The following is a 23880-nucleotide window of genomic DNA, read 5'->3' as shown; positions in this document are numbered from 1 at the left end:
TGTTTTCTCCCTAAAACTTTGGTATCTCTATTTTTCTTCTCTTGTATCTTAAACGCTTTATACAATATCACACGTTTAGAGTCCTAAACTTTATTTTATCCTGCTGGAAATACCATATTGTAGAAGCACAATTAAAATTAAAGAGAAACAGGGGCGCTTGGGTGGCTCAGTCGGTTGAGCATCTGACTTTGGCTCAGGTCATGATCTCGTGGTTCATGAGTTCGAGCGCGGCATCGGGCTCTGTGCTGACAGCTCGGAGCCTGGAGCCTGCTTCAGATTCTGTGTCTCCCTCTCTCTCTGCCCCTTCCCTGCTCATGCTCTGTCTCTATCTCTCAAAAATAAATAAACATTTAAAAAAATTTTTTTAATTAAAGAGAAACAACCACCCACTATTCAAAATTTCCCAGGTATAAGTACCTGGGAATCAATTAGTCATTCATTCCTATTGCAATTCTCTCTGACTCCCTGGTGCAATGGTCTCTTTAGACTCCTCAGTTAGGAGTTCTTTGTGACTAGTACTTTAAATCTAGTTCCACAGGTTCAGGATTTTTGCAATACTTACAAGTAAAGGGAAACATAGATATAGCTATATTAAGGGGGTCCTTTTTAGATAAGGCTGACAAAAAAACAAAAACAAAAACAAGAAAAAAACACAGCAGCACATTTGAAAGCCCAGTTACATACTTGGAATATTACCCTGAAAGGATTCTGTACAGGAGAGTGTTACTACATGCATTTTTATATCACAACCACTGAAAAATACACAAAGTCCAAAGCTTGACTTTGGAGTCTATGTATTTTTACATTCTAATAGGACTTTTTAAATTTAATGTTACTAAGCTTTTTAAAACTATGCATGGGAAAATAGTTGATGATACAAGGACAATCTCTAAAAGGTGCCTTAAGACTCGGAGCTAAAATTATCTGTATGTATAAGATGCCAAATAACTGGACAGATAGAAAAAAGGAGAAGAGAGGGAAAGAGAAAAGGGATGGATGGTAAGACAGATGAATATACACAGGCAAAACGATGGTCTACAGATGCATAGATGAGGAAATCTAGAAAACAGTTCTCCAGCTCAGACTGCATTCCTAAGCTCCTCCGGACCATCTCTATCCAGATCCTCCTTATCGGTGACCCTGAGTACCTCACATGAAAGTTGATTAGATGTTACCACTGGCCCAATCCTGACAAAAGTCTTAATAAGAATGAGAGATCTCACTGTGTTGCTATAAAAGCAGACCAGTTGCTTAGACTACAGGCAAAATTGCAGAGTACAAGTCTATGTTATGGAAGCTCTAATTGCCTGGGAGTATTCAAACTTATGGAAAAATCCCATCTCTAATGGAAAGCTGAAAACAGGGCACAAACAGGTAGTAAATAAAGGGAAGCAGAAACCACTTGATTGGTCTTCTGTTGTCTTAAAATTTCACTATCAAAGTATAATTTAACGCACAAAGAACAACCATGTCTAACTTGAAGAGGGACTTCAGCTTCTAGTCATGAAAAAGAGTCCAGAAATACTCTCCTGCAATAAAGAACTAAAAACTGGACAAAATATAGAAAAACACTATTTTCAGACATCAAACAATATGCAAAAAAGGCTGTGATACCTGAGAAAAAGGAAACAAATGAGCCATCACCAGGCCAGGCTTTCCAACAAGAGGTAACTGTAGAACTATGGTACAGAAAAGTTCCAAAAGGAGCCATTAATCCCAATGAATTGAGAAATCAAATATCAGAGTAGAGGGACCTAAGGTAGCTAGAATTTGCTAAGTAGAGTACGAGAAAGAGTTATGGAGAGAAAGAGCTCCAGAAATCTCCACAGTGGCTCCCTTTCACTCCTGTCTGAATACAAATCTGTACATGTACAGAGTAAAACCCCATAGGCCAAGCAAAAACAACTTCCGGGGTAAAACAATTAGTGGAGAGGTGTCAGTCAATTATCAGAGCTCACAGAGAACTATAAATCATTCATACTGCCACCAGTCAGAATGAAGAAACTATGCTAAATACATGTGGTTTTCAGTAAAAATCCCAGAAGGGCTATGTCATAGAAGTAAAGCTAAAATTACCATTGGAATAAAGGTTACTCTAGAGCATCCCTTCAAAAAAGCTTAAAAATAACCTTAAAACAGTCAGATATATCTTCAAGAAACTTAAGTGCTTCCTAGAAAAGTACCCAACACACAACAACAAAAAACACAATATCTATTGTTCAATCAAAAATTATTGGGGCGCCTGGGTGGCGCAGTCGGTTAAGCGTCCGACTTCAGCCAGGTCACGATCTCGCGGTCCGTGAGTTCGAGCCCCGCGTCAGGCTCCGGGCTGATGGCTCGGAGCCTGGAGCCTGTTTCCGATTCTATGTCTCCCTCTCTCTCTGCCCCTCCCCCGTTCATGCTCTGTCTCTCTCTGTCCCCAAAAAATAAATTAAAAAAAAAAAAAAAAAAAAATTACTATATACACAATTAATACCTAGAATAGGTAAAAATTAGTCAATAGAAACCTAAAATAAAAGAGGTTATGGAATCAGTGAACAAGGATATAAAACAACTATTATAAACATGCTCATCATCTCAAAAATACAAAGGAAAACAAAAGCATGAGATCTGTAATGAAAAATTCCACTGGACGGGATTAACAGCAGATTAGACACTTGTAGAAAAAAAGTTAGTGAACTTAAAGACACAGAGAAAAAAAATCCCAGATAAAACACAAAGAAGATAGATTTAAAATTTAAATAAGTAAAAGGACTCGGTGAGACAATATCAAGGGGTCTAATACACATGTAATGCAGTCTCAGGAAAAGGCCAGGAAAGTGGGTGGGGGGAACAAAGATAAAATATTCGAAGAAATAAGAGCTGAAATTTTTCCAAAGGTGATGAAACTATACACTCATATATCCAAGAAGCTCAACACATCTCAAGCAGGATAAACAAAAGATTTTTTATTTCTTTCAAGTCCAAATAATAATTTAATATGAGGTTTATAATAAATGTATAAGTAAAACATAAGACAACAACTGCACAAAGGTTGTTAAGAATGGGAAACTATAAATCACTGAGATTTTCAGATTGTTTATTGGAGCATAACTTATCCTGAATGAATGATACAGTAACCAAACCAAACATCTGATGAAAGTGAATTATAATCCACCAGAGGGGGAAAAAAAATGCTCTACCAAAAGATGAGTAGTTTGTATGTGGTAGAGATCAGAAAACAAGAATTCCAAACTGGGCCCCTAATCATCACTGCTGAGAGGAGAGGGCATCTTGAACTTCAAACACCATTCTTACAGATGGCATGTGTATCAAGTTATGATTGGATGACATTAGTCACTAAGATTATTCCTTTGTTCCTGCTCCATGCTTACTCTAACTATAATTTGGCTTATCAATTAATGTTTCCTTTTTGAATAACTTTTTGTGTGATTATGGGGTTTTGCTTTTTAAAAAAATCTTGGTATATAGAAGGCTCTCAATTAAATAATCAGATTATACATGGCCCCATTATTATATACTTTTCAAAAACCTATTAGCCTATGCTCTCTGAAATTGGCACACTTTAATTAAGTACGTCCTCAAATTCTCTTCATCAATGAGGCTTCATATCTTTACTTTCTAAAATTTTAAATAAAATTCTACAATTCATTATACCATACTTTAACACTTCACTAAGATGTAGAAAACCAGCTTTTTTAAAAATTACTTTTCTTAAATTCTAAATAATTTTTCAGTACAGGGTGCCTGGGTGGCTCAATCGGTTAAGCATCCGACTTCAGCTCAGGTCATGATCTTGCAGTCCATGAGTTTGAGCCCCACATCGGGCTCTGTGCTGACAGCTCAGCCTGGAGCCTACTTCAGATTCTGTGTCTCCCTCTCTGCCCCTACCCCACTCACTGTCTCTCTCAAAAAATGAATAAATGTTAAAAAAAATTTTTTTTTAATCTGTAATTTTTCAGTACTTAAACCTAACATGGGTCATGAAAAAATTCAACTTTGAACAGTGATGACACAGGTACAAAGAATTTTTTTACTGAAATCCTTTGATTTATTCCTTTTCTTCCTACCCTTTTCTCCCTATTTTGCAATTTTCATGGAAGAGAAACTACTGAAAATAAGGGCTCCATTTATTTTGGGTTCCTTTTTTCTATCTCAGTTAATTAGCTAAGGCAAGGTGTTATTTGATTGCTGTTCTTGTGAAAACAGGCAAAAATGTGTTTATCTTAACAATGAATGTTTACAGCTGATTAGTTCAGAGGCTAGTGTTAATGAGGCCAAGGTCAAGAAATGCTATTTTTTCATAGCCTGCTAATCACTTTATGCTTCACATTTGTAAACTTTGAGTCAGAAGTATCCTGTTTGTATAGTGACAACACAATACTAATCTATAGAACTATTCAGCAATACAAAAAGCCACCGTGTTCTTCCAAAGACAAAAATAATCAAGATCTATGAAATTTAAGATTAAATACAAGCCACAAAGAAATAAACACAAGGCCTAGTAGTTGGTACTGTAAGAGAAACAGTAATGAAAAATGAGATTTACCAAGGCAAAAGATACACTCCACATAATACTTAACCCAAGTACATGGTAAATAAAGATTTCATACAATTTAAATGTGCTTTGCCAACCTAGTCTGATACTTACTTGCAAGGAAGTTACAATCTCAATATATACATCTTACTATACTGACTAAAAAATGTGAAAATACACCATTAACACAAATATGTGAGAAATACTCATTCAAAACATTTCAACAACTATACAAGAATAACCCTTCACAGTTTCAAACTAAAACCTCTGTAAGTACAGTTACATTTTTGAGACTGGCAGCAAATCGGAACAGATTAAGACATCAAAGTATTCCCATTTGAATATGCTAGCTTAATCTTTCAAACAACAAAAAGTATTTTAGTGAATATCATTTGTCAAAACAAAGTTTTAAAATTTACCTATGCTATAATCAGGGAAATACAAGACAAATGGCTCAAAGCACCCAGTATTTGGACGAAACTTTTCCCAAACAATTTCACTGAGAAAGAGAACAGTCACATTTCTGTCAGTCTGTAAAAGAAAGAAAAATAAAAGTAACTTTGCATTTAAAAATCTTAATCAGAGCAGCAATTCCATTTGAATTTTTCTTTCAAATAAATCCAGCAAAGTTACAATATATGACAAATTATTTGCATATTAATAGGTGTTATTTCAAAAACCTAATCAAGGAGTTCATCCACTTGCAAATTTTCAAACATAATCACTTAGAATTTCCATAAAACTTTTAGGTTAACGGACATTTCGGTTACTCATGAACGCTAGGGACAGTCACACAAGGGTTTATTTCATAGAAATGAAGAAACACATTTCCTTAATAATTAAGATCTTTTTATGTGAATTTTCAAAGAAATCATTAGTTTCAATCAATAAATAAAAACAATGTACAACTTAATATCTCTCATTAAAATAGCTACAGCAACCCAGAGAGAAAATAAGAGTTGAAGAAAAACAGATATGCAATCCCATATAACCATAATATTAGGAAATTTTTAAGTATTTTTAAAGGTTATTTTCATAAAAAATTATTGAGCAAAACATGAATAGACATTAAGAACATTAAGTACACACATAAAACACTGATGTTAGGTAAACAGTAATCTTTTGAAGTGTATTTAGAATGTATTACCAGTATACAAAAACAAGCAATAAGAATACAAGCGCAACATGTATGCTGTCCTCCAGAGTGGCCACAAATGCCCTATGGATGCTAGTTAGAATTAATCTGCAGACAGACTTCTGCATTTCAGTACAAATTTTAATTTTTTTCCTTATTCTTTTTGACATTTTCCAAGGTGACAAAGCAGGCATGATAGCTGTTTTGTTCTGTAACTATTCTTAGGATCCAATCACATAAATTATACTATACTCTGATGGTGATTTACTATTTATTGATTCCTAACTTACATGTAATCTTACATTCCAATTTCCATTACTTAGAAAAACATTCTTTTGGCTAATAAAGAAAGCTGAGTTCAATAAATTCATAATTCTACAAAAATCTAGCATCTTTATGAAAAAGAGAAAAAGATTTCTACTTTCAAATGTTGTCTTATAAACTTTTTAATTTTTAAGAATCCTTGAATTTATTTCTATAGGGATAAAAAGGGATGCTCTAAATACAATCTTGAATACAAGGCATTAAGTTGTTGTGCTTTCAAAAATGATTATCAAATCAAATCAAATAATAAAAAATGATTATCTAAAAGCATCTGAGGGGCGCCTGGGTGGCTCAGTCGGTTGGGCATCCGACTTTAGCTCAGGTCATGATCTCACAGCTTGTGGGTTTGAGCCCCACGTTGGGCTCTGTGCTGACAGCTCAGAGCCTGGAGCCTGCTTCAGATGCTGTGTCTCCCTCTCTCTCTGCCCCTCCCCTGCTCGTGCTCTGTCTCTCTCTCTCAAAAATAAATAAACATTAAAAAAAAATTTTTAAATAAATAAGTAAAAATAAAAGCATTTGATAAAATCAGTTCAATAATAGAAAGGCCTAAAAAATAGAAGATATTTATCCATCTGAAAGGATTTTAAGCTGGTAATGTTCTCAAATGTTAAAGTACCTTCATATCATAACTTAATTGTACTCATATATATTAATAGAAAACATGAAATGCCTTTACTATATTTCTCCTAAATTAAATACATTTTTTCAAATCAACCATGTTTCCAGAAATGTCAAAATAATACTTCTGTTTTATGGTAGAATTGAGATTACTTGAATCTTTTAATTTCCTTCAGTTTCCATAATTACAACTAAAAAAAGGCAGGGGGGTTGGGGGGAAGGCCTAACTCCGATGAAGGGACGCACCATGACCATGACTGGGCTTGAGGGGGAAACTGAGATAAGCTACGGTTTAAGAGCAAGAGGACAGCAAGAATATAGTTGGAAACCAGACAGGGAACCCCAGGACAACAGGGACAGTGGATGAGGTCATACAAATAATCCACAAGCAACACAACAAAACAATAAAAAGAAGTGAAGGAGGAGGCATCTACTCAAAGAAGATGAGTTACTGGTCTCAGTAGTAAAATGCCAAGAGTTAATCAAACTAGCAAAAGCTAGACTGTGGCAAGACATTTCCAGGATAGGTTACCAAGAGCTACACTTAACTCTCCTCCTGTCCTCTAACATCTCACCCCTGCTATTACTATTACTAAAAGTGAATTTTAGGGGTGCCTAGGTGGCTCAGTTGGTTAAGCAACCAACTTCAGCTCAGGTCATGATCTCATGGTTTGTGAATTCAAGCCCCACATCAGGCTCTCTGTTGTCAGCACAGAGCCCGCTTGGGATCCTCTGCCTCCCTATTCTGCCTCTCCCCTGCTTACACTCTCTCTCTCTCTCTCTCAAATATAAACACTACAAAAAAATAAATAAAAATAAAAGTGAATTTTAGGAATTGACCTTAGGCACACAATGATTTCAATGGCACTTGGAAAGCCTCTCTGAACTTCTGACAGTTTCTCAAATTTCAGTAATGTGTTCAGTAAATGTTCAACTTTTCAAAGTCAGAAATGGTGTAAACATGGTCTCTCCAAATATTAACTTTCATTATAATGTTACTTAATACTTAAATACAGACATAAAACTGGTAGGTATAAACTATTTATGCTCAAAGCACTTACAGGATTATAAAACAAAAATAAATTTGTAAGTTAAATACAAAACTACAAAATCAATAAAATTTAAATTAACAGTGATTGAATATGATTAATTATAGTATTTTGATCAAACTAAATCTTACCCTCATAATTCTGGTACAAATGGGAAACAGCCACAGTTGAGTTTAGTATTCCTATACCAACTGATGTTGGTGAACAATGAATTCTCTCTCCAATTTTCTTTATTCAAACTACTGTAAAATCCTGGTTTTACCATATTATTATTATGTTTTGACCTGACACATATGCATATTAAGCCCATCCCTATTCTTTTCTTGTTAGCTCATAACAATTACAGTAGTATTAATACTATTCAGTACCAACACAATTATAAATTCAAACACAAAGCTGGTTCTGACACTGGCCAAGAGAGAGAACTCCGAATGACCCAAAACAGACCTACCTCTAGATTACTGATTCTCTAGATTACTGAAAATTTTAAAATTCTTACAGAAAGTTTAAAGTATAGGCTCCCACCATCTACTCCAGCAAACACCTAAAACCTTATAAAAGAGTAGGATTAGTCACTTCACAATTAGAAATGAAAAGCTAAAATAAAGAATAAATGTTACCAAGTCAAAAAGTGCTTTTACTTTGGAAAAATGTTCAACAACACTCACAGTAAAGAAACACAAGTTAAAATTATGTTAAGATTCATTTCTCACCTGTCAGATTGGCAAAAGGAAAATATTTGACAAGACAATCAATTGATTAGGTCATAGGGCGAAAAGACCTATGCATTACTTACCAATTCTTGTAACCTAAGAAACCCAGGCAAAAGATTTGCTTCCATATCTCTTAGATATTCTGCTTTGTCTAGAACCTTATAAAAAAAAATGCAGTGTCAAAATCGATTTACAAAGCCCTCTATAAAACATTTATATAATATACTCCACAATTCACAATTTTCTATGTTAAAAAGAAAAATTATAACCTATGAATTAATTTTCAACTGGTATTTACATTTGTAGAAGACATTTCAAATTAGCAAATTAAAAAAGACTACTTACATCGTATTTTAACCCAAGTTTCTAAATAGAAAATGAATCACAGCCACATTAAAAGTTTCTTTTATAGGTATATTACCAATGCTCTAAGGATATCTCACTAGGTGTACAAGACATAGAACTAGAAGCATTTTTTATTCCATTTGATAAAAGTTAAATTTTTGTTCAGTTATGATAATACTATTGGGATTATATTATTTTAAAAGGTACTTATCTTCCAGAAACACACAGTATACATATTATATGTAGCTCTAGCACATATTCATGGGTGATATATGATATATAGAGATAGAATGTTTATATTCATTTATAGATAACATAATATGATGCAGGAAACAATGATGGGATAAAGACACAAGTGTGACCACATGTTAATAATAACTGAAGCTGGGTGATGGGTTCACTAGAATATATTACACTATTCTCTATATATGTTTGAAATTTTGATAAAACATGTTAAAAAAAAAAAAAAACTTACTTCAAGAAGTCATCCATTAGTCCATAAAAAAAAAATCAAGGTCTTCAAAGCATTGTCTAAAATATTTAATCTATTTAATCTAACCTTTGTTTTTACTTTTTGTTATGTTTTACTTTTTGTTTTTTCTATCCACCTCCACTTTTCTCTTCTACCATCTTGCTGGATTATGTTAAAGCAAACCTCAGACATACTATTCCATCCATAAATATGTCATATGTAGATCTAAGAGGTGAAGACTTTTTTTAAAAAAACATAACCTCAGTATCATTATCATGCCTAAAAAATTAACAATATTCTGTAACGTCATGTAATAACCAGTATTCAAATTTCCCGATTTGTCCCACAAATGCCTCCTTAGAGTTCACTTATTTGATTCAGGATCCAAAAAGGTTCATATATTGAATATTCTCATATTTGGTTTGTCTTCTGGTCAATTTTAAATTATAACATTTCCCCTGACCCTTCCTTTTTTTGCTGTTATATATTCATTGAAGTAAACAGGTCATCTGTTGGGTAGAATTTTCCATATTCTGAATTGGCTGACTGCATCTCCTATATCCCCTATATTTCCTGTACAATAGTCAATAAATCTAGGGGTCTGATAAGATTCAGGTTCAACTTTCGGGCAAGAATACTTCACAAATAGTGCTCTATATTTCTTATTGAATCACATCAGCAGGTACACAACACGTGACTATCTCTCTTGTGATGTTAAGATTGATTGAGTTTCAGGTATTGTCAGCCTGATCCATCCATTATAAAGTTCCCTAGCAGCCTTTCACCAAATGATTTCAATTGATGATCACTGCCTATATCTAGAACTTTGTTAGGGACTATAACACTCTAATTTTCTAGGATTCTTTCTTCATTTATTGGAGGACATTTTTCTAGAAAGAACTTCTCCTCATCTGTTAGTTCCTCAGAAATAAAGTTCACACAGGACATAAGGGATAAATGCTTGATTCTTTCCTTTAATCTACCAACTTTCAAAATAAGTTTGTGCCTCTGTGGTTGCTGTAACACATCATCACACAAATGTGGTGGCTTGAAACAGACTAAAAATTTATTCTCTCACAGTTCTGGAAGCCATGTCTGAAATCAGTTTCGTGGGGCCAAAATCAAGGTGTCTGCAGGGCTACACTCCCTCCAACAGCTCTAAGGTAGAATACATTCTTTGCCCCCTCAGCTTCTGGTGGCTGCCAGTATTCTTTGGCTTGTGGCTGCATCACTACATAATCCAAGGCCAGCACCTTCCAGTTTCTCACTTATTCTGTTTGCCTCTGCTTCCATTACCTGGCCGCCTCTTTTATGTGTGGTTTAGTCAAACCTCTCTTTGCCTCTCTCCTACACAAACATTTGTGATTGCATTTTGGGCTCGCCCAGATAAACCTGGTAAATCTCCCCATCTCTAGATCCTTAAGTTAATCACATTTCCAAAGGCCTTTTTTCCAAGGGGCCATTTACAGGTTCCAGGGATTAGGACCTAATATCCTCAGGGGCCATTATTTAGCCTACTACAGTGCCCTAGTAAATGAAATTCTCATGGTAACCAATGAGCTGAGGTTTTGTGATTTTTATATACTTGTTTAGTGTCATTATGAATTCATGGATTTTAACACATCTATTGTGCTTCCATCTACTGAATTGACTGTTCTTTTTGATGGCCAAACCATACCATGTTTGGCCAGTGGAAGCCTCTTCAAACTAGTTTCTAGGTCCTTTTTGTCCCCCCAGCTTTGAAATATAACTGACATATAACACTGCATAAGTTTAAGGTACACAATGTGTTGATATGATACACTTAATACTGCAAAATGATTCCCATCATAAATTTGGCTGACACCTCCATCACCTCACATAATTATCATTTCTTTTTCATGGCAAGAACATTTAAGGTCCACTCTACTCTCTTAGCAACATTCAAGTATATATAACACAGTATAGCATTAACTATAATCACCATGTTGTACATTAGATTCCCTAGAACTTACTCACCTTATAACTAGAAGCATGTACTCTTTGACCAACATCTCTCCATTTCCCTTATCCCACAGTCCCTAGTAACCAACCATTTTACTTTGTTCCTGAGTTTGGCTTTTTAGATTCCACATAGAATTGTCTCTGCCAAACTTAGTTCACTTAGCATCATGCCCTCAAGGTCCATCCATGTTGTCACAAATGGCAGGATTTCCTTCTTTCTCATGGCTGAACGATATTCCATTGTATGTATGTATATGTATGTGTGTGTGTGTGTATATGTATGCATATACATATACATATATATATGCATGTATACACACATACACACACACAATCTTCTTTATTCATTCATCCACTGATGGACACTTAGGTTGTTTCTATGATTTGGCTATTGTGAATAAAACTGCAATCAACATGGGAGTGCAGATATCTCTTTGACACCCTGATTTCATCTCCTTCATATATACACTCAGAAGTTGGATTGTGGAATCATATGGCAGTTCTATTCTTAATGTTTTAAGGAACCTCCACACTTTTTTCCATAGTGGCTGTACCAATTAACCTTCCCCTAAGAACAGTGCACAAGGATTCCCTTTTCTCCACATCCTCACCAATACTTATCTCTTGTCTTTTGGATAATAGGCATCCAATAGGTGTGAGGTGATATCTCATGGTTTTGATTTGCACTTCCTTGATGATTAGTGATGTTGAGCACCTTTTCATGTGCTTGTTGACCATCTGTATGCCTTCTTTGGAAAAATGTCTATTCAGGTCCTCTGCTCATTTTCTAACCAGATTTGTTTGTTTTTGCTATGGAGTGTACGAGTTCTTTATATATTTTGGATATTAATCCCTTGTTCAGTAGATGATTGCAAGCATTTTCTCCTATTCTGTAGAATGCCTTTTCATTTTAGTGATTATTTCTTTTGCTATGCATAAGCTTTTTTAGTTCAGTGTAGTCCTACTTCTCACTTTTGTTGCTTGCTCTCTTGGTATCATATTTTAAAAGCTGTTGCCAAGACCACTGCCAACGAACATTTCCTCTAGGTTTTTTGGGGTTTTTTTCCCCCTAGGAGTTTTATGGTTTCAGTTTTTACACTTAAGTCTCTAATTCATTTCAAATTAACTTTTGTGAATGGTGTAAGACAGGGGTCTAACTTCACTCTTCTGCATGTGGCTACCCAATTTTCCCACTGCCATTTATTGAAGACACTAGCCTTTCCTCACTGAGCATTCTTGGCTCTCTTGCCAAATATTAGTTGACCGTATGTATATGGGAAGGTTTATTTCTGTGCTCTCAATTCTGTTCTGTTGGTCTGTTTTTATGCTAGTACCATACTGTTTTACTATAGCTTTATGGTATAGTTTGAAATTAGAAGTATAATGCCTCAAGTTTTTTCTTCTTTCTCCGCACAGCTTTGGCTATTCCATCTTTTGTGATTCCACACAAATATTAAGATTGTTTTTTCTATCTCTGAGAAAAATGTCATTTGAATTTTGATAAGGATTGCACTGAATCTATAGATGGCTTTGGGTACTATGAACATTTTAACAATATTAATTCTTTCAATATGTGACCTTCTGTGTCTTTTTGAAATGACCCTAGTTATAATGATAGTTACCTAGCTTTCTATTATGGCAAAATGTTGTAGGTTTATCTCGTGCGTTTTCTTCTCAGAACTGAAGTAAAGAAAGCTGGCGTCTTTTTTTAAAAAACATTTACACTTTATTAACAAATCCTACTAGAAATTATGATAATTTAAAATAGGAATAAAATTAAAATGCAAAGAATATAATATTATTTCCCTAAGTAGTCCAAATTGTTTTGTAACTGTTTTATTAACAGACAGCTTGAAACAATCTATGTGAGTAATCAACTTAAGATATTTCATTTCTAATTAGACAAAATAAAGCTAAAATTATTTACTGCTAAAAAGCTATAAATTAGTTTCTCTACTATGCAATTATGCAATTTCCCCATCAATCTCCATTTAAATAACTCTCTAATCCAGGACACAGATTAATACAAATAACTGGTCTGTTTTTATGCCCATTTTAATGCAAAACACAAAGCTGAAGCAGTAAATTAATAGTTCATTCTTCTAATTTAATTTAGTTAACCCACTATAATGATTTTATGATATTCTAATAAACGATCCTTCTTCAAAAGCAGTTAACAGATAACTAATATTCAGAGAGATAAAAAATTTTAATTCAGATCCAAACATTTATCTTAATAATTTACACAAAAGCATTCTAATAGACGCTTGATTTGCAAGTTGGTTTACTGACTAGAAAATATTCTCCCACCTTTCTTTATTATAAGTATTGAAATGTACCAATTCATATATTAGAAGGCTGAACAGTCTACAGATGTACTCCTAAAAATTTTCCACACTAGGGACGCCTGGGTGGCTCAGTGGGTTGAGCGTCCACTTTGGCTCAAGTCATGGTCTCACAGCTTGTGAGTTCAAGCCCCGTGTCAGGCTCTGTGCTGACAGCTCAGAGCCTGGAGCCTGCTTCGGATTCTGTGTCTCCCTCTCTCTCTGCCCCTAACCCACTCACATTCTGTCACTGTCTCTCTCAAAAATAAATAAACATTAAAAAAAAAAGTTCCACGCTAAACACCTCGAAACTTTTTCACACTTCATGTTTAGTCAATTAACAAGTACTTACTGAATACCTACTTTTATCCACTGCATCTGAAAAAATGAGTGGGGCCCTACTTATTCATCAAGGCTGTTCCTAGAATTTTTTGTTGTTGTTGTTTTACTGAAGTAATCCCTACACCCAACATGGGACTTGAACTCAGAAGCCTGAGATTAACAGTCTGCATGCTCTTCCAACTGAGCCAGCCAGCTGCCCCTGTTTCTGCAGTATTGATTTTTTCCTCCTACCTAACCTCCTACCTAAAGACATTCAGCTTTGCAACTCTCTTTGTTGTCATCCACATATACTGAGGTCATTCCCTTTCATTCTTTAAATATTACAGTTTCTTACTAACACTTCTCTAATATAACTCCTATACTTTTTGGATATTTCAAAACCCACATTAATGACCCCCTTCTGATATGGACTCTTAATTCCTTAAATTCCTCTCCACCAGTGATCTTGTCTCCTACGTTATCTTACTGAAAGACCAACTTATTTCTTAGAACACTGGTTTCTGAGGTATGTATGACCTGTGGCCCCCTGGGGGTGGGAAGGGTGGTTCCTGATACCCTTTCAAAAGGTCGGCAACGTCAAAACTATTTTCATAATAGTACTGAAATATTATTTGCCTTTTTCACCATGTTGATATTTGCACTGATGGTGCAAGTAATGGTGGGTTAAACTAGAGTTGCTTTAGCATCAATCAACTTAATGGTGTGAAACTATGCTAGTAGTAGCTGTATTCTTCACTTATTCACTTGCATTTTAAAAGAAATTATATTTCCGCCTCTGAGAAGATGAAGTATATACTTTTTCCTATTTCTCCTGCTAAGTAAAACTAAGAATCTTGAATACTGTACATAAAACGAACAGGGTTATGAAAGGCAGAGAGAAGGCAGGCCAGCTAGGACAGAGGAACGACAACTCACCTTAGAGAGTATATTGCCTGAGCTGTCTTTTTGCCACACATAGCCCATATGTAGAGCTGAAGAAGCCAGCAACACAGAAAGGCTAATGAAAATATGCCAAAAAAGCCCCACCAAAACCCTGGTTTCCCTAGTCAAAGGACCAGGAAAGAGAGAGGCTAGCAAGACTTCCAGAACACTGCAACTTCCTCAAGTTTTCTTTATACATCACTGATTTCTTCTCTGTCCTCATTTGTTTTTCCTTATCTCCTCATCACATAACCAATGGGTTGCCCCAAGACTCAGGCACTTGACTCGCTTCTTTTCTACTCACTCACCCTCTTGGTGAGCTAATAGCCCCTCAGCTTTAAACACTACTACCTCTAAGGGCGTCTCAGTGATCTCAGTCAGTTAAGCATCCAACTCTTAATTTGGCTCAGGTCATGTTCTCATGGTTCATGGGTTTCAGCCCCACATTGGGCTATATGCTGAAACTGCAGAGCCTGCTTGGGATTTTCCCTCTCTCTCTCTCTCTCTCTGACCCTCCCCTGCTCTCTCTTTCTCTCAAAAAAATAAAAAAAAATTTTTTATTAAAAAAAAAAAAAGGACTACTACCTCTATTCTCATAACTCCAAAATTGTAGTTCCAAAATGGACCTCTCTTGACCCAAGACTCCAGTGTCCAAGTGCCAACTGAACATCTGTACTTGATTTAACATGCCCAAAACCAAACTCCTGATCACTCCTTCCCTGCCAACAAGATCCCACTAAGATAATGACAACTCCATCCTTTCAAGTGCACAAAAACTTCTGAGTCATCCTTAACTTTGTTCTTTCTCTCCTCCTCTGTATTCAATCTATCAGAAAATTCTGTCAAAATATATCCAGACCACTTCTTACCACATCTACTGCTACCAGTCTGGTCTAACCCAACATGATGTTTGGCCTAGATTATCATAAATGCCTCAGAACCAGCTGTATTAGTTTCCTACGGCCGCCATAAGAAAGCACCACCAACAGGGTGACTTTAACAACAGAAATTTATTATCTCATGGTTCCAGAAGCTAGAAGTCCAAGATCAAGGTGCTGGCATGACCATACTTCCTCCAAAGGTACTACTGGAGGAACTGTTCCTGATCTCTCTCCTGGTTTCTGGTAGTCCCTTGGCTTGCGGCAGCATAGCTCCTATCTTTATGTGGCATCCTCCCTATGTGCATGTCTTATCTCCAAATTTCCTCTTTTTATAAAGACACCAGTCATACTAAATTAGGGGCCCAAACTACTTAACTTCATCTTAATTAGAACTGCAATGACCCTATTTCCAAAAGGTCGCATTCTGAGGTACCAGGGGTGAGAACTTCACCATATGAATTTTTGGGGGAAAGAATTCAACCCATAATGCTGGTCTGCATGCTTCTATCCTTGTACTCTTCATTTGGTCTCAACATTACCACTCTCCCCCTTACTTAAACTAGCCTAACCACAATGGCCTCCTCGATATTCTCTGAATACACAAAGCATGTTCCAGGCTTTGTACTCATACATTCATCTCTTTGCCTGGAATACTCTTTTTTCATGTTTCTTCATGGCTTACTCCTCACTTCCTTCAGGTTTCAGCTCAGTTATCATCATCTCAGTGAGATCTTCTCTGTCTTCTCTATTTAGAAAAACAACTACTCTCCCTCACCCAATTGGTTTTCCTTTACTCTATTAGCTTATTATATCTGACACACTACTATTAACCTGCTTTTCATGTATCTTCCTCAACTATACTATAAACTGCAAGAAGGCAGGGGACTCTAATTTGTTCTGTGTTCTATCGCCAGTACCTAAAACAGTGCCTGGCACATAGGAAGTGCTCAGTAATTATTTGCTGAATAAGTAAATGAGCGAAATGAAAATGTGGAAGGAACTATTTTATACATTTCAGGAGATGCGAGATGCAAGAATCTATAGGATTTGGTCCCTTCAGGGAGTTTACAACTTGGCGGTTTTGATAAGGCATTATATTAAAATTTAATTCCAATTCCAGAGGTAATCATTTTTTTAAAAAGGATTAAAGTATTATAAAAATCCACTAAAATAGTACACATTTTCAGTTGTCTGCTAATCATTTTCACATTGATATAACAACTATGATTCAAACTTAACCAACCAAAAATCAATTGATTCATCTTTCCCCACAAACCTACTCTGTACACAGTGGAAGAATTTGACCGTTGCTGTGTCTTCCATTTATTCCTTTCTGCATCTCCCGCCCCAAGTCTAGTCCAGGCCCAAATTTCCTCTAATTTAAACAGCTATAAAAGCCTAAAAATCATTCCTTTAGACTTGAGTCTGTCATCGCTCACCGCCTCCCATCTATTTAATATGACTTGCATGTTAAACATATTTGCTGCTCTAAAATCTCCACTACCTCCTCACTGACTAGTACATGAAATAGAGCACTTTAGTAGTTTTCAAGATACTCTATTTTCTGCCTCCCTTACCTTCCTAGCTTTTTTCTCCCTTCATACATTATTACCCACCAAAACCAGACTACTTTCATTCCCTGGCTTCCACTGCATTTGCATACCTTTCCTTACATAATTCCCAACATCTGCAATTCCCCTTCTTCAGTTTCTTCCTATAATCCTCTAATTATCCTTTCAGGTCTATCTCAAATGCTATCACCTCATGAAGCTGGACCACATATGCCTTCATCAGTACTCTGCGTCTCATGGTTATCACTTACCACACTCACACATGATCAGATGTAGTATATGTCACAACTCCTCCATTACACTGAAGTTCCCTTTGGATAAAAAATACATCTAAAACATTTCTGTATCCCAAAAGCCCCTTGCACAGTGTGCTATACATAATGAGACTCAAAACAAATATACAGAAGTTGACCCAATAAACAAACCAGTTTTCAAATAGATGATATAATGAAATTAAATTACTTACGATATATACAGTCTGATCCTTGAGACTTTCAGCTTTGGTTACTTGTTTAAATAAGCAAACAAAATCATTAAATGTTTCACAGGTTATGTGTGTAGGACATCGATTCTCTGAAGAACTAAGATGATTCAATTTGTTTAAAATTTGTTCTAAGAGCAGCCTCAAGGTAAAGCATTCAACACAATTCACAAAGACATGTGGGAGCTGAAAACAACAACAAAATGTAAACAGAACAGAAAACACACATATCCAGTAACGGCTCTGCTGGATGTTCTCCACTTGTCCTTCTGATCTACATCTCCCCGCCCACCACCATTCCCCAACCTGCTCTGTGTCCCAGGAGGCTAGCCACTACAGACGATATCATTCACACTCTCATATTTTCTGGCTCCAGTTGGATTCAGCCAACGAGAAGAACCAGGGGCCTGAAGGAAGCGGTAATAGAAAATGAATATTCCCTTACCTCACACCCTGTCTCTCAGTGGCCCACAGTTCCACCATGGCTACATTCTTCTACCAAAGGCCACAGCTTCAGCCTGGCAGCCCCTCATCTAAAGCTACAGCTCTTGCTGTGAGCTGGTAACAATACCCTCCTATGGTCCGTTCAGGTCCAGGGAAGGCTAAAGCTCTCCGTGCTTTACCACCCCTTATTGATTCCCTTAACATTTCTTCAGCCTTTGTACAATAGTATCTTCATTAAACTCACTTCAATTATTTGAGTTTGCCATTTGTTTCCTACGAGGATTCAGAGCAAACTTGTACTTCCCTCTAAAAAATTCTTACCAAAAAAACCCCAAGTATGTGTTAAAACTCTTAATAGGAATTTCACACTAATTTTAAGGTATATTCTAATGATGAACAAACCTGGATCAAAAAGAATTTTAAGAGTTTGAAACCACAGTAATCCCCCTATAAGGATTAAGCTAGCTCTTCATTTAAAGATCAAAATGGAGGTAATTCGAGAAGTAACAAGGAAACAAAGACTTGCTTACAAATATAGTCTGTTCTCAAAATGAAATCACAAAAGCAGTACTGATCATTCTGAGGAAGATAATTTTTGGCATCTGGCACAAATAATGGGACCTATAACTATTTTTAGTGACATTCCACAAATTTCAACCAAGAAGGAAGCCTTTCTTTCTCTTTCAGGGTAACAATGTAACTAAGGCTACTTTATACTTCTTATAAGGCCTCTTTTACCCTATTCCCTTGCAAACTAGAGTCCAAAATATCCCAAACAAAATTTAGTCTGAAATGCCCGGGTGGCTCAGTCAGTTGAGCACCCAACTCTTGATTTTGGCTCAGGTCATGATCCCAGGGTTATTCTTACCTCTAAAGTTTTCAACAAAGTTTGTGTTACATAGGTCTTTCCACTGGCAGTATGCCCATAAATAAAAATTGATGGAAAGCTGAAATGATGTCTCTAAGAGAGAAAAGACAAGTATCAGTCCATACATTAAAAAAACAGAAAATAAACAATTATCTACTCATGAGAAAGGTTTTCATGGTAAAGTAAAATATTCGATCCAAATTATTTCAACAATGACCATACACTGGATCTATGTTCACACTGTGAACTTACTTGAGTTCAATCCTAAGCACATTCTCTATTAAGCACTTTATTAAGATTAAAATTTCTGGGGTGCCTCAGTCGGTTAAGTGTCTGACTCTTGATTTCAGCTGTGTTCATGATATCATGGTCATGAGATCAAGCCCTGCATCAAGCTCCATGCTGGGCATGGAGCCTGCTTGGGAATCTCTCTCCCCCTCTGTTCCTCCCCTGCTCATGTTCTCAGGGAAAAAAAAAAAAAAAAAAATTAAAATTTCTGAAAAACTATACTTGGCATATTTAGTATATACTATATATCTACATGCTATATATGCAGTATATATGTATTTATAGTTTTTATTACTGTGCAGGTTCATATATAAGAACTCTTATATTTTCAAATTTACAGGAGATTTCAGAGATATTTCCAGGATAACTTTACCATACTCCATTTTTATCTTAACTCTTTAAAGAATATACTCCCACAGTCTGCAACTTCACTGTACATTTCAAAGCTTCGAAGCTAAGTATATATGATCACAAAGTTGGAAGGAATTTCAAGAGTCTCCTGTTCTTAGGAAAATTTACAGGATACTTTTAAATTATACATACTACATTTAGCCTGGCCTAAATGTACACATTTCATCAAATAAAACAATGATGAAATCTACATAGCATATATTTCAAAATACATATTCCCAAGATCTTCCTGCAATTTGTTAAGAGTCAGGTGCCTAGTGAAAAGTAAAGATTGTCAAACGTCCTTCTATTGGTCTCATTAATACTACAAATATGTTTCATTCATTTATTAGACACCTACCAAATGCTGAAAACTATAATAATGCATTGAAGAGTACAAATACCTGTTAAAAGACAATCTGCTTTGGAAGAGTTCATAGTCCAGTGGGACACAATCATTTTAAAAAATAATCACAAAAAAATTGGATGATGCAATTTCCACAAGAAAGTAGAGTCTCTATGATCATCATCATCACTGCATTAACAGTCACATTTATTACATACTAGCCACTAAGTCACACATTTCCTTTTGCAAGACAAATCAGGGACTCAGATTTACACAGGAAAAAACTTTTTTTTTTGTTTTTATTCTTTTTATTTTTTATTTTAATGTTTATTTATTTTTGAGAGAGAGAGAGGTAGAACATGAGCAGGGGAGGGCAGAGAGGGAGAGAGAGACACAATATCCCAAGCAGGCTCCAGGCTCTGAGCTGTTAACACAGAGCCCAATGCAGGGCATGAACTTACAGACCGTGAGATCATGACCTGAGCCGAAGTCAGAAGCTTAAGGGACTGAGGTACCCAGGCACCCTTTTTTTTTTTAACTTTTTAAAAAAGTTTTAGTATTTATTTTGAGAGAGAAAGAGAGAACAAGCAGGGAAGGGACAGAGAGAGAAGGAGAGAGAGAGAGAGAATCCCCCAAGCAGGCTCCACACTGTCAGCACAGAGCCAGACGCAGGGCTTGATCTTACGAACTGTGAGATCATGACCTGAGCCAAACTCAAGTCAGAAGCCTAACCGACTGAGCCACCCAGGCACCCTTCCCAGAAAAAACTTTCTAACTGCATATCTCCATGGTAAAAGCAGCCCCCAAATAGAATTAAGATGGATGTTTTAGTATACAAACCCTTTAAGTTTATACCTAACAATCTTGTGAATTAACTGGCTCAAAAATGCTATCCCAAGAATTAAATGCATGCTTGCTGAACATCTCTACTATCCAAATACCTATAAAGAGAAGGTCAAGACATCCTTCAGGAAAATTTTTCCAAACTACACTAAAACACTCCTTTTCTAGAATCCTACCACACTGGTCTGCAGCCACTATTTGAGGCTTAGTAATATTCCACCTTTAAACATCCTTCAATTGTTACCTAGAATTATACTGAACTCTTGCACTGTTACTTAACCTTTCATGGTCATGCTTAAATCTTCTTAACCAACTGTAATAGGCCAGGATCTGGCACAGTGCCTCATATAGAGAAGAGGCTCAGTAAATACTTATTTGCTGAGCAAATAAAAAAATCTGCTTAGAAATATGAACCAGGGTTTTTTAGTTTTGTTTTTTTTACAGTTTTTTGGATCTCGCACATGCACAGCACCTTGAAAAAAAGCCATTATTAATATTGTTAAATGTGATTTGTAGTAAGCGCAAAGGTCAAAACCCTTTCTGTGACCAACACCAAACCCATACCAGTCATCTCTGTTGGCCAATATTCTCTTTCTAGAGGACTGCTTCTAGTTGTGGTGATCTGGGCTTACCACTTCCAAGAAAGGAATGCATAAAGCATAACCAAGAAAGTATTTCAGTGACGATATGGATAACTCTAACTGAACGCATGATAACCAGAATACTAACTGAGGATGCAGTCATTGACCTCTTACTTCCCTAACTACTGTGCACCTTTAGAAGAACTTTTCCATACTTCACAGACTCAGACTGTTACCCAACATTCTTAGTTGGATACAAGTACTTAAGAAAGCAAACCAGAAGATGGCTGAGAGGGAGGGATGAGTCTAAGCCTAAACTCTCATTTCCTCCCCTCGCAGATAAGACCCAAGTCTGATGAACTTAACTCCATGCCTAATTAATGAAGCTGAAGCAAAAGGCTCACCAAAAGCCACCAGAAAACAAATAGATGAAATTGTGAACTGGTGAACATTACCTCCTAAAGATGGCACTTACCCTCCTCTCACAAGCATCACCTGAACTGCTGGTCAAAAATTCTAGACAGAGATCTCAAGGCTTTGCAATTCTGGAAAAGCTACTAAAGTCTTAAACCTGAAGACTGCCTTGGCCCTCACGAGTCTTGCAAACCACCACCTATATCCAGGCTTCATTTACCTCAATGAAACGGGCCAACTTACATTCGGAAAAAAAAAAAAAAAAAATACTGCAAACACACCTGTTGTATAAAGTCTTGTTCAGCTGGGGTAAGATACTAAGCAACTTCCAGTAGCTACTTTGGGGTAACCATCTCAAAAGCGTGGCGTGTGTAAACGAACACGTCCTGGGCCAACGTCCTGTGTGTGGTGCTGCCTGTGCCATTTTCTTGTAAAGGTACTAATAAGTTACTTTGGGTGTAGGAGTGGGGTAGACCTACAATAACCCCTGTTCTCAATGCAAAAATATGGAGTATTGCCCCACAATCCAAACACGAAACTAAAAAACAATTAGAACATGTCGCAAGGCCACGGAAACGTTTGCCTCCGGGATTTGGAAGAGAAAAGATAGTTTCACACAATACCTCTCCAAACAGGGACTGCAAGGTGGACACTTGGGACTCGCGACAAAGCACCGTGTTTTCCAAGTGAGGCATTCCGGCGAGTACCACAGGGCAGGGCAGCACCCAGCCAGCTCCCGGTCCAGCTCCAGCACCCAAGCCGCAGCCTCACCTCCGCCCACAGTCCCGGCTCCCGCCGGAAACCAGACTTGCGAGGCTGTGGGCGGGGCCGGCGTGCCCGTGCGTCGACATGACGGCAGCGCGCACGCGAAACGTCACCCCGCCCTCATCTTCCAAGGTCCGAGCGGCGGGTCTTTCTTTTTCCTCTTCGCTGTGAGGTTTTGCTTGCGTACTGTTGGTGTTTGGGCATCTCGTTTGCAGGTGTTCGCCGTCCAAAGGCCAGGAGAGCACGTGGGGATGGATGAACCGAAAAACGCCTGGAAGGAGCTACGGACACTGCGGGTTCCTAAGGACCGCGACCCCGTAGCTTTGATTTTTTTGCCTGCAAAAACCTTGAGTCCCGGGAGCTCTCGTTCCTTAGGCGCCATCGAGGGAAAGAAGGCAGGCATGGAGCTGAGGCCCCTCTCCTTATAGGGGCATGAGGAAGTCGGACTGAGATAATCGCTAGTCTAAAGATGGCCTTTTTTCCCCTATGAGGGTGTCAAAATTAGAGGTCTCCAGTGCAAAGAAAGGGTGAAATGGGGTTGAACATACAACTTGGAATTACTAGTCTTCGTGCAAGCCTGAAACCTACCTGGCAATGCCTTTCCCTCCTGAAGGGAGGAAGTTCCAAGGTGTGTTGGTGAGGACGCCAGGAACAACAGTAATGCTACCTTTAGCATAAGGCTTTCACCTGTATTTATTCCAGGAACACCTACTGGAAACCAGATACAGGATGATTCTGGAAATGAAAGACAGAAGTAAACAAATGTGGAAGAAGAGAACTTAGGGTCCTAAAACCCCTAGGTTGGGCCCACTGACTCTTCTTAACAGAGACCTTGGAAAAGTTGAACCATTGATTTTGAACTTCAACTTTCTTTTCATAAAATGGGGATGATAATAATAGCTGGGGTATTGCTAGGAGTAAAAGATTATATACTTAGGGGTACCTGGGTGGCTCAGTTGGTTAAGCCTCTGACTCTTGGTTTAGGCTTAGGTCATGATGGGGAGGGGGGTGGTTCATGAGTTGGGGCTGGCATAGGGCTCTCTGCTGTCAAGGCGGAAACCGCTTCAGATTCTCTGCCCACCCCTCCGCTGCTCCTACGCTCTCTCTCAAAAATACTAGTGTGTTTTTTTTTTTAAAGGTTATATACTTCGTGTCTGGTATATAGAATTAATTGTGGACATCATGGTCAGAATCTTGTGGTGGCAAAAAGGATCTTTAGTTATTCTCTAGTTTTTAACTAAATGA

General features: G+C 37.1%; 1 protein-coding gene across 3 annotated transcripts in view; it reads right to left on the bottom strand.

The window, feature by feature from the left end:
* ORC5 (origin recognition complex subunit 5) overlaps window positions 1–22677 on the bottom strand; it is an 85303-nt gene extending 62626 nt beyond the window's left edge. For all 3 annotated transcript variants that reach the window (XM_060628465.3, XM_078442543.2, XM_078442542.1), the window contains exons 1-5: window positions 22494–22677; window positions 19009–19101; window positions 17682–17882; window positions 8460–8534; window positions 4957–5068 (exon numbers count right to left, since the gene is read on the bottom strand). In XM_060628465.3, the coding sequence (XP_060484448.2) occupies window positions 4957–5068; window positions 8460–8534; window positions 17682–17882; window positions 19009–19101; window positions 22494–22565 (553 nt within the window). In that variant the 5' untranslated portion in view covers window positions 22566–22677. The remainder of the gene's footprint in view (window positions 1–4956; window positions 5069–8459; window positions 8535–17681; window positions 17883–19008; window positions 19102–22493) is intronic.
* Window positions 22678–23880: the final 1203 nt, after the last annotated feature.

Source organism: Panthera onca, chromosome A2 (assembly GCF_046562875.1).
Source record: "Panthera onca isolate mPanOnc1 chromosome A2, mPanOnc1 haplotype 2, whole genome shotgun sequence".
In the NCBI taxonomy this organism is placed as follows: Eukaryota; Metazoa; Chordata; class Mammalia; order Carnivora; family Felidae; genus Panthera; species Panthera onca.
This window is presented reverse-complemented; position numbering and strand designations above follow the sequence as displayed.